The sequence below is a fragment of the Heterodontus francisci genome, chromosome 13 (genome assembly GCF_036365525.1).
Source record: "Heterodontus francisci isolate sHetFra1 chromosome 13, sHetFra1.hap1, whole genome shotgun sequence".
NCBI classification, from domain to species: Eukaryota; Metazoa; Chordata; class Chondrichthyes; order Heterodontiformes; family Heterodontidae; genus Heterodontus; species Heterodontus francisci.
Genome location: NC_090383.1, coordinates 7,502,672 through 7,513,750, shown reverse-complemented (window position 1 = coordinate 7,513,750; position 11,079 = coordinate 7,502,672). Strand labels below are relative to the sequence as shown.

Below are 11,079 nucleotides of genomic sequence, written 5' to 3'. Positions count from 1 at the left end.
GCCAAACAGCCTTGTCTTGTTCCTATAGTTTATGTTCTTAGCAGCTGCATCTGGAAGCATGATTTTGGTTCCCAAGTAACTGAAAAACACATACCAAATAAGGTGAATACAAGAACCATTATTTTGTTATTCTTTAGCATGCCTACTTTCGAAATACCTGATACATTACACACTGCAGAATACTATGAGGCACACCTGTAGTGGTGACTACATACATAATACTGGTGCTGCTCAAAAGGAGAGGGGACATTTAAATTAGCCTTTTATTTTCTTACCAGACATACAATTTCCCTTTGAGTACAAGTCTTTGTGCACACTCAAATCTTTCTTGCATTGGTGAATTTACAAACACGTAAATCCACACAGTTGATTACATTTTGAAACAGATAAATTTCACCCCCCCTCCCAATTTTATTAAAGGATATAATACAAAATATTAGCAGAATAATTTGCAATCAATTAAAAGCACCTTTACAAGCTCTTTTTGCCCTGGCATTTACACATAATATATAGTGGAATTAATACAGTGCAACACCAATTCTCATAAGATCAAACCTTGCTTAACATAAGAGTTATATATACAAAGCTATTCAGGGAGTAGAGTGTTACCAGATGTAGTGACAAGCTGGTGACAATACCTTTTTAAAATCTGTATGGGAGAGAATGGGAACAATAGCAAACAGGGACATTGCCATTTAATGGTAATAATAATTTGCGAATCATTTCACCTTAAGAATAGATATTGCAATTTAGTTTCCTAAAATGCATATAATACTCCAACTTATTCACCACCACGACTGTCCTGAATCCACAAAAGACTATCTTCGGTTTAATACACCAGATGGTCAAAATTTAACATTTCAAACTCATGAGGATTGATCAATTTCTTCTTCCAATCAGGAATTCACTAGCCGAGGTTCTGAGCTCTCCAACGAATACAGTAGAATATTTCAGAACAACAGAAAAAGGCTATAATAGGAGATTCATTATGACAATCTGTTTTAAAGAAGCTCCACTGTAGAGCACAGCAACATCTTCTACAGCAAACAGGATGGATGCTGAAAGATGCACTGGCATTGCAAGCTAGACAAGTCCAGCATATCAGGTGCTCCAGTTCAAAAGAAACTGCCCAAATGCAAAAGCAGCAGAATCAAGTGTCTGCACACACCAGTGTTTGGTGAAGCATATAATTAAAGAAAAATGTGGAAGAAGTACTATTTTACAGGATATCATGATGCAGTCAATTTGACTTCAGTGTATACCTAATGACTGTTAATTGTATGCAATTTAAAATAAAAATAAAAACATTCAGGATCTACACCCATTGCACAGAGTCCTGTTAAATGTGCAGTTTGACTATTTATGTCTTAAGCATATAATTTTCACCTACATTACACATCACCATATTTTCAGCCAAAATTGCCAATGAATTCAGGATCATGTCCTGCATGATATTACTAATAGCACAAGGTTAACAGTTTCATATTTAGATAATTGAAAGCTATGTTTAATGCAGTACAGCACACTGCTGCCTGTGCACACAATATCACATCTATTATAGTTTCCTGTTAATGTAAAATGAACATATCTGATCAAATCTCAAATTGACGACCAGCCCTAATGTTGGTACATGTGGTATTAACTAAATACCTAGTTACCTTATGAAGTGAAACCAATAACATTGAAGTTAGACACACAATAGCTATTAAATTTAGTGCCCAATATAGCCTTTAGATATGGCACGATCCTGAATCTTTCAGATGGCAAATATGGAATGCAATGCATTGAGTGAAACTCAAGTCAACTGAGAAGGATTCTTTCACATTAAGTATTTTAGGGTGACTGTACATCAGTCACAAAAAAATTTCACGACAAACAGGATGAACGCTCTAGAGAAGTCAACTGCAATTATCTTCATTTTAAGCAGAGAAATGATACTCAGAATAAAGCAGCACTTACCAGCAGAACCAGGATACTAAAAATACAAAGTGCAATTATTGTATCAAAAAAGATAAAACTCTCGATATCCTTTACATAATTAAAATATACGAAATACACTATAGCTGGGTAGTCCATCTGAGACTGTGTGGTGCCATTTAAAGAAGTCAAACATGTTCAGGTCACAGGGCTTCGAAGCCTGCAAACACCACCTTCTATTGCCAGCGACTGCCCTGCCACAGCTCCTGGTGGAAGCCTTGAAATGTGAGTCTGTGAATAAACATATTAACCATTTTAGGATTGGAGATAAACACAGCTCTAAAATAGGTAGTTTGGCATGCAATGGAATTAAGGGTTGCCTCAATTACTCTCTCGTAATCTAAAACATAAACTACAGTAGCATTGATAAGTGCCATCAATACCAGTTGCACTTGCAATGAACTCTACAATTAAATCCAGTATGCACTCCCTCAGAATTCCAGCATCCCTCTATATTCTGGCTGAAGGAAAAGAGAGAGATGCTGAGGAACATTTTTGCGTTACTAAAGACTACGATAACATGAACTGGTTGGGTCACTACACATTTTCCTGGTAGCAATGTTGACAAACTACCAAATCTTTCCTCCTGCTTTTTTTCCCCAAGAGGCGGGGCTCCATTATCACTGGGGCTAAGACTGAAATATTATTACACTTACTACTGAATGGGTCATAACATGATACTCAGTGTAAACTAAATTTGCAAACCTGCCACTCAGCCCTTTTGATGATCCAGACAGAGCTAACTGGTAGAATCAGTTTATATTATTCAAATGGATATTAATTGAAGAAGTTTGGGTGTTGTTTTTCTCCAGTGTTAGGCTCTTGTTACACTGGTAAAAAGAGAACTTGCATTTAAAAGTATATTTTAATTCATTCCTGGCATGCAAGCATCATTGGAAAAGCCAATATTTGTTGTCCATCCCTAAATGTCAAGGTGCTGGTGCTGAGCTGCCTTCTTGAACCACTGCAGTCCATGTGGTGAAGGTACACCCACAGCACTGTTAGGGAGGGAATTACAGGATTTTGACCCAGCGACAGTGAAGGGACGGAGATGCAGTTCCAAGACAGGATGGTGAGTGCCCTGGAGGGGAACTTGCAGGTGGTGGTGTTCCAATGTGTCTTCTGCCCTTGTTCTTCTAGGTGGTAGAGGTTGTGGGTTTGGAAAGTGCTGTCGAAGGAGCCTGTGCAAACATGAGTGAACATCCCCACTTCTGAAATCACAGAACAGTTACAGCACAGAAAGAGGCCATTCTGCCCGTTGTGTCCACGTCGGTTTTCTGCAAGAGCAAATGATGGAGGGAAGTCAACTGATGAAGTAGTTGAAGATGGTTGGACACTACCCTGAGGAACTCCTGGCTCATTCTCACCTCACTTCTGGAATTCAGTTCTTTTGTCCATGTTTGGATCAAGGCTGTAATGAGGTCTAAACCAGGTGGCCTTGCAGGAACCCAAACTGAGCATCAGTGAGCAGGTTATTGCTGAGTAAGTGCCGCTTGATAGCACGGTCAATGTCACCTTCCATCACTTTGTTGATGATTGAGAGTAGACTGATGGGGCAGGAATTGGTCAGATTAGACTTGTCCTGCTTTGTGGATAGAACATACCTGAGCAATTTTCTACCTCGTCAGGTAGTTGCCAGCACTGTAGCTGTACTGGATCAGCTTGGCTAGAGGTGAACTAGTCTTCAGTACTACAGCTGAGAAATTGTCAGGGCCCATAGCCTTTGCTGTATCCAATGCCTTCAGCCGTTTCTTGATATCACGTGAAGCAAATCAAATTAGTTAAAAAGACTGGCATCTGTGATGCTGGGGACCTCAGGAGGAGGCCGAGCCGGATCATCCACTCTGCACTTCTGACTGAAGACGACTGCAAATGCTTCAACCTTGTCTTTTGCACTGACGTGCTGGGTTCCACCGTCATTGTGGATGTCAATGAAGCCTCCTCCTTTTGTTAGTTAATTGTCTACCACCATTCACGACTGGATGCGGCAGGACTGTAGAGCATTGATCTGATCCGTAGGTTGTGGGATCATTTTGCTCTCTGTCGTTCCGCTGTTTAGCAGGTAATGTAGCTTCACCAGGTTGGCACCTCATTTTTTTTTTTAGGTATGCCTGGTGCTGCTCCTGGCATATTCTCCTGCACTCCTCTTTGAACCAGGATTCATCCCCTGTCATGATGGTAATGGCTGAGTGAGAAATATGTGCCAGACCAGATTACATATTGTGGTTGAATAAAATCTGCTGCTAATATAGTGCCTTTCTAGACCTCAGGACTTTTCCAAAGTGTTTTACAGCCAATTAAGTACTTTTGAAGTGTAATGTAGGGAATTGCAACAGCCAATCTGCACACAGCAAGGTCCCACAAACAGCAATGTGGTTTGTTATGAAAGTGCTTCTTTTTAAAACAATTTTTTTGAAGATTCATAACTTAGAATTATGGACATTGGTTCATTTGGGCAAATGAAAAGATTCCATGGATGTGTTTTTTTTTCTCAAGGGTCACTGAGAGGTCTTGTTTGAAAACAAACCTTCACTGGACGCCACACGCCTTAAGCTCAATAAACAACAGAAACCTTGGTGACTTGGGGGAGATGTTTACGGAGAAGTGACATGTCAAGATTTATGGTGGTCAGCAGGTTTCGCTTTTGGGACATTGTTTTGGTTCAGTTTGGGCGTGGACTGTGTTGAAGGCAGTTGGGTTTGCGGCTTGCTGAAAAACATTCAGCTCCTCCTTCTCTACTTCTTTGAAAAAACCCTACAAATCCAGTGTATGAGAGCTAAAACCCTGATGCCGCATTTCTCCTGAGACACTCCTGGAAGACCTGCCACATTAATTCTCTACACTGCCGGAAAAGAACTACTTCAGAAAAGATCCCAGTGACCCGTCTACGTGTACTATATGTCAGACTGTATGCCATTCTTGGGACACAACATATCTCATCCCTTTTCTTCAAGAATTAGCAAGTATTTGGACCAAGTATTCTATTTTGTCTTTTTTTTTGGGTGAAAGAACTCTGCAGAGAATATTTCTTTACTTTTTATTTCTTTAACCTGGGTGCGTGTTGGGTATTTAAAAAGGGAACTTTCATATTTCAAACTCTGTTAATGCTTTGTTTCTTTACTGGATAAGTCTTGTTTTGTAATGAACTGCTAATTTTGTTGTTTATTGAAGAAACCTGGTTGGTGTATTTTATTCTGGGATGAAGAGTAGAGCATATGATTGACCGTAGCGGTAACTAGGTAAACATTTAAATATATGTTGTGACCTGTGGCAAAGTGGAACTACAGAAAGACATTGCACTCCTCCCGCCTCAGTCGTAACAGGTTAAGAGATAATCTGTTTTTGTGATGTTGGTTAATGGTTAAATATTGGCCAGAACTCCCCTGCTCTTCTTTGAATAGTGCTATGGGATCTTTTACGTCACCCCGAGGGGCCTCATTTTAACATCGCATCAGAAAAACTGTTATACGGACAGAGCAACATCCCCCCCGTATTGCACTGAAGTGTCAGGCTAAACTGTGTTCAGGTCCTGGAGTGGGGATTGAACCCATAACCATCCGACTCAGAGGAAAGTGTGCTACCACTGAGGCAAGGCTGACACTTCAGCGCGAGAGGTGCACAGAACCAGCATGGTTCAAGGACCTTGTATTTTTGCATAACAGGTTGATGTACAAAATGTCAAGAAATGTTACTGCTTAAAAAAAAAGACAATATGCAGATCAAAAAGCTGCATTAGAATCTTATAAAATAAACCAGAGAACATCCACAGGTAGTGTGACAAGGGTGTTGGAAAAGTAGGTAAGGTTTTAGTGTTTTTATGGTTAGAAGAAACTAATACTACCCTTAGGCAATACAAAGCCTTAAACATTAATATTGCATTTGGGAGTATTGTGACAACATTTTTCTCCCACACACGAGGTACAGGGAAGGGCAATTAAAATGATACCCAGTCCTAAGGCTCTCTTATCCGTATAACCTGAAGGTACTGGGCTATTTTTATTAGAGAAACACAACCATAAAGTATGCATGATTAAGTAGTTTATAAATGAAAGAAAAATTAGATTCCGCCCCATTGGATAGATTATTTGAGATGGAAAGAGATGGGAGGACTAGGTTTGTATAGAAAGCACACAGGCAAGGAGTTAGATTAAATGCTTAGAAGTGCAGTATTTCTGTTCAGAGTCACTGCCCCTTGAAAGTGTTGACTAAAGCATGCAGTGAGTATGGATTCCCCACAGTCCTGCAAAAGATGGCTAGATGAGTTTTTGAGAGAGCACATTTCCTGTTAAAGTGGTTATGTTGCAGGGTAGCTGCAAATAAGAGGATTTCAGAGTTACTGTAGCCTTGCGGAGTTTTGTTTGATTATGTTAGAGTTGGAGAGGAACTGCCAAGAGTTTTTCCTTTGGTTGGCTTCTGTTTTTTTTTTGCCTCTCCCAGAAAATTGTGCAAGGCTTGGGTAAATGGTATTTGTGGCTACACTGTGCATGGGCTGAACTGAATGGACCAGATGCTCTAATCCCACCTTTTTGTATATTCATAACCCCTTACCACTAGGATTTTCTATAGGAGGGTATTAAAAATGTTTCCTAGAATTCTTGTATTTGCAATTTCTCAGCACACTTTTTAAAAGATTCATAAACTGCCCAGTCACAAATATTAACAATCTTCAAATTCATCTGCCAGCAATTCTAGCATTGGATTACTTACAGTAAACCCAATCATCTTATTGCAATGGAAAGGTTTTAAACTGTTAAAAGTAACCCTGAAAGGGCAGGCTTTGAAGATCAAAACAAAACAATTGTGAAACAATCGCTTAAAACTGTTGCACACATCACAAAAATATAACAAAGGGGTTTACTTTGGAGTTCTAAAACAAACATACGGGACAAATAACAGCCTTATATTTAAGCAAAAGGAAATGACTAGCATGTGTGTCTATGTATGGAGAGAAGTGTTTGACCAAGTTAGTACTTGATCTGGCTTGAGGTAATGTCAAGAGCCAAAACATATCACTGGTATGGTGAAATCCTTATATACTTGGAGTTCATTCTTGCATTTGGTAAGCAGATTGCAAACAGAAGTGAATAAAATACTGATTTATCATCTTATGATAATACTGGGCAGTATTTGAAAAAACATTTGGATCAGCAGCATACACAAAGGGAAGAATAAAAGTTCCAATATTCTGTAATGTACATTTAGAAATTTTACAATACTGTCATCACAGTGATGGTATGATTTCATGAGTGAAATAATCAAAGTCAAATAGGACATTCTCAGCATACTACAAAAAAATTTGTTTCATGGCAAGGATTTTTGTAGATACAAACTCAACACAACAAAAATGGTGACAAGCTGAGAACTGTAGCCATTACAGCTGAAGAAGCATGACCAAATAAGGATTACTGACATAACTGTAAGCAGATGCCTGACCTGATTTATTACTTCAAAACGTCCACGTGTGCAGACATACCAAAACACCCAGTTCGGGAAACAGGGTTACTGTTAGGTTAAAATCTAATAAATCTGACGATTCATCAGAAGAACAACAAAGGGTGAACTGAAAGACCTTACAGATCTGCCACTTATCCACGAAAGGGGGAGGGAACAAAATACTCAACAATTTGCATTTATATACAACTTTTAACATAGAAAATGCCCATAGTGACTTTACAGGGGAAGAAGGAAAATAAATAAAATAGATAAAAGGGATAACGGAATGAACATTAAACTAGGTGCAGAAGTTAACTGAAAACATGCTCTGAAAAATGGTGTTAGAAAAGCTATTTTTTTTTTATAAAGTGGAGGGGGAGAGGAAAAAGAGCCTGAAGGACACCCTGAAGCATCAGGCAAATTGTATACGTGAAAGGGACTGGGCGGGGAGAAGAGGGTGACAGGAAATTTAAAAACAAAAGAGGCCAGGGAGGAAGAGGGGAACAAACTTAGGTGGAATCTGATGACTATGGCCAGGTCTGAGGGTTGTCCACTAGCGCAAGACACAGAAAACAAGGTTCTTTTAAAGCACACTGAAAGAGCAAAAGTACAAAAATGAAAGATGTGTACTGTTACGACTGAGGTGGGAGGAATGCACTGTCTTTTCTAGTTCCACTTCTCCACAGGGCACAACATATATTTAAATGTTTACTCAGTTACTGATGCAGTCTATCGTATACTCTACTCGTTATCTCAGAATAAAATGCACCAACCAGGTTTCTTTAATAAGCAACAAAATTATCAGATTATTATAAAACAAGACGTAACCAGTAACGAAGAAAAGCATTAACACAGATTGAAATATGAAAGTTCCCCCTTTTACCTTAGCCCCTCACACACACACAGAAACACACACAGAGGTTAACCAAAAAAGAGATTTTCTCTTTAGAGCTCCATTACAAAAAGACAACAAATAAAAATACTTTGGCCAAATACTTGCTAATTCTTGAAGAAAAGATATGGAAAGATGTCAGTTGTCCCTTTTTGGTTTGGTGTCCCAAATACGCCTCAACGGCAGTCACTGGAATCTTTCGAGAGCAGTTCTTTTCAGGTGACGTTGAGGATCAGTTTGGCAGGCTTTCCAGGAGAAATGTGGCATCAGGGGTTTCTGGCAGGTGCTTCAGAAGTAGTGCAGCATCAGTTTCTCTATTTCTTACACTTGACTCTTAGGAAGTTCTCAAAGAGATGGGAGAGGGTGCTGATGGTGACTGCTCTCTTGGCTGGTTTTCTCCAACTGTCTTCAAAACAGTTCACACCCCAACACACTGTCCAAAGCAAAACCAAAAACAACATCTCAAGATTCAAGCCTTCCCAACTCTATAAATCTTGACCAGTCACTTCTCTGTAAACATCTCCAAGTCAAAAAGCCCCTGCTGGGTGTTTCTGAAGACAGGTGACTTCCAGTAAATGTTGTTTTCAAACAAGACCTCACAGTGTCCTTTCAATGACCCTAGTGAAAAAAACATCCATGGAATCCTTTTCAGTTTTCCCAAATAAAACAATTTCCATAATCTTAAAACACATGAGTCCTCAAAATAAAACTTAACAAAACATATAGAAACAGTACTCATGAAATGTGTAATTTCCAGAGAATTCTGGAAGGTACAGTACTCGGCTCAAGCATGTACTTAAAACATTATAAATGAATTGAACAAATTTAGTATGCAATTTAGGTTACTGTACAGTGCCAAAAATGTACTAATCAAATAAATAATGTGTACAACACATTACTCTTCAAAGAGTTACTTTACTGTAATTCCCAGTGTTTAACTAGCAAAAGAAAAGGGCAAAAATTGGAAGAAAGTATCAAGAGCAGAATCTGCACCTGCAAAGATCAGGTCAACAGTTTCTGCTTTGTTCCCGCACCAGGCTGAAGTCTATTATTTTACGATACTGGCAATAATATCTCCAGCCATTTCCACATGCCACTTTCCAAGCTGCTTTCATCACCACTGATCAAGACAACAGATGTTGGTAAAAAACTTCCAAAGACCAACATAAAGGCGTGTCAGGGTAAGCAGATGAAAGCTGATTAAAAATTATTTGTTAGACCATTACTTAGCAAGAAACACAACTGAGACCTTGAGCAGTTGACTGGAAAATAAAATATGGCACATGTAAAATAATTTTAAAATGCGAGAAGGGACCAACTTCTGCTTTTGAATAGATCACATTCTTCTAATAATTTGCTTTAAACATGCAACAAAAGTTAGCTAAATGGTTTCAAACATAGCTACTGCTTTCAACTTGATCTTTTACAAGTATATTTAATTTAAGAATAAACACAACCTGCTTCCCTGCAGCTCCTCCTGTGTAAAAAAAAACAAATACAAACCACTAGGGTCATCCACAAGCCACTAATATTTGTGGATGAGTTGCTGTAATTCAATATATATTGTACTGTCTAAAAACATTAATTTAAAAAATTACTTCAGAGCAAGAAAAAGTTTAATATAAAACAAAAACGTTGTTTCATAAATTCAATGGATTATAGTAATGACTGTTGTAGTGCCAGATAAACAAAAACTACAATAGTTGAACGAGTAAAATTAATTTGGTTCCAATCCACCAACCTTGACAAATTTTTAAATTCCAATAGATAGGTGGGGCTCTGGAACCCACTGCTTGAAAGGGTGGGATAGGCAGGAACCCTCATCACATTTAAAAAGTACTTGGTCTGCAGCCTTGTAGGTTATAGCATTTCAAGTGCATATCCAAGAGCTGGAAAGCGGGTTTAAGCTGGATTGCTCTTTCTTGGCCAGCCAGGGGCAAGGAGGACCTTTGCTTCATCGATGCCGACCTGGATCTAATGCTGGAGGCCGCAAGGGACAGGAGGGAGGTCCTCTTCCCAGAGGGTGGCAGGAGGAGGTCGTGCCGTCATGCAGCAGGGGCACCTCTCCGTTCAGAGTTATCCCTTTCCATCCTCTCTTCCTCCTCCCTGATGAGCTGTCTCCTTCCAGAGATTCAGTGTCCTGAAGGCCAACACGTCTCTGGAGGGCCATGTATGGAAAGCGCAGCAGATCACCGTAATGACAGAGACCCTTGCAGGAAGGTATTGCAGGGGGTCGCCCGAACTGTCCAGGCCCTGGAATCACATCTTTAGAAGCCAGACGGCCTGCTCAATGGTTCGCCTGAGCAGGTGGCATTGGTGATAGCGCCTCTGTCTGGGGCTTCCATAGAGGGGTCAGTAGCCATGTCTTCAAGGGGTTTCCCTTACCCCTTGGATCCATCCATGCACTTTGGAGGATGGAGAGAAGATCAGAGGCAGCCTGAACTGGTGGAGGATGAAGGAGTCGTGGCAGCTGCCAGGAAAGTGAGCACACACATGGAGGAAGCTCTTGTGATCGCAGACCAGTTGGACCTTAAAGGAGCAGAAGCCCTTCCTGTTGATGCATCTCACTGGCTGGTCACTGGGTGCTTTGATAGCCACATCGATGATACCCTGCATCTAGTGGAATCCAACGATGGAGGCAAAAGTTAATATCCTCTGTGTCTGCGCAGGCTGATCTGTGTCAAAGTGGATGTAGTGCTCCGCCCTTCTGAATATGGCATCCGTGATCTGCCTGATGAGCAGTTAATTGCGAAACGTCACCTAGCTGATCCCTGGAA

At 40.0% G+C, this 11,079-nt stretch overlaps 1 protein-coding gene across 3 annotated transcripts in view; it reads right to left on the bottom strand.

The window, feature by feature from the left end:
* Nucleotides 1–245: 245 nt before the first annotated feature.
* Nucleotides 246–11,079, bottom strand: part of tasp1 (taspase, threonine aspartase, 1) — a 110,338-nt gene continuing 99,504 nt past the window's right edge. For all 3 annotated transcript variants that reach the window (XM_068044320.1, XM_068044317.1, XM_068044319.1), the window contains one exon: nt 246–2,208. In XM_068044320.1, the coding sequence (XP_067900421.1) occupies nt 2,116–2,208 (93 nt within the window). In that variant the 3' untranslated portion in view covers nt 246–2,115. The remainder of the gene's footprint in view (nt 2,209–11,079) is intronic.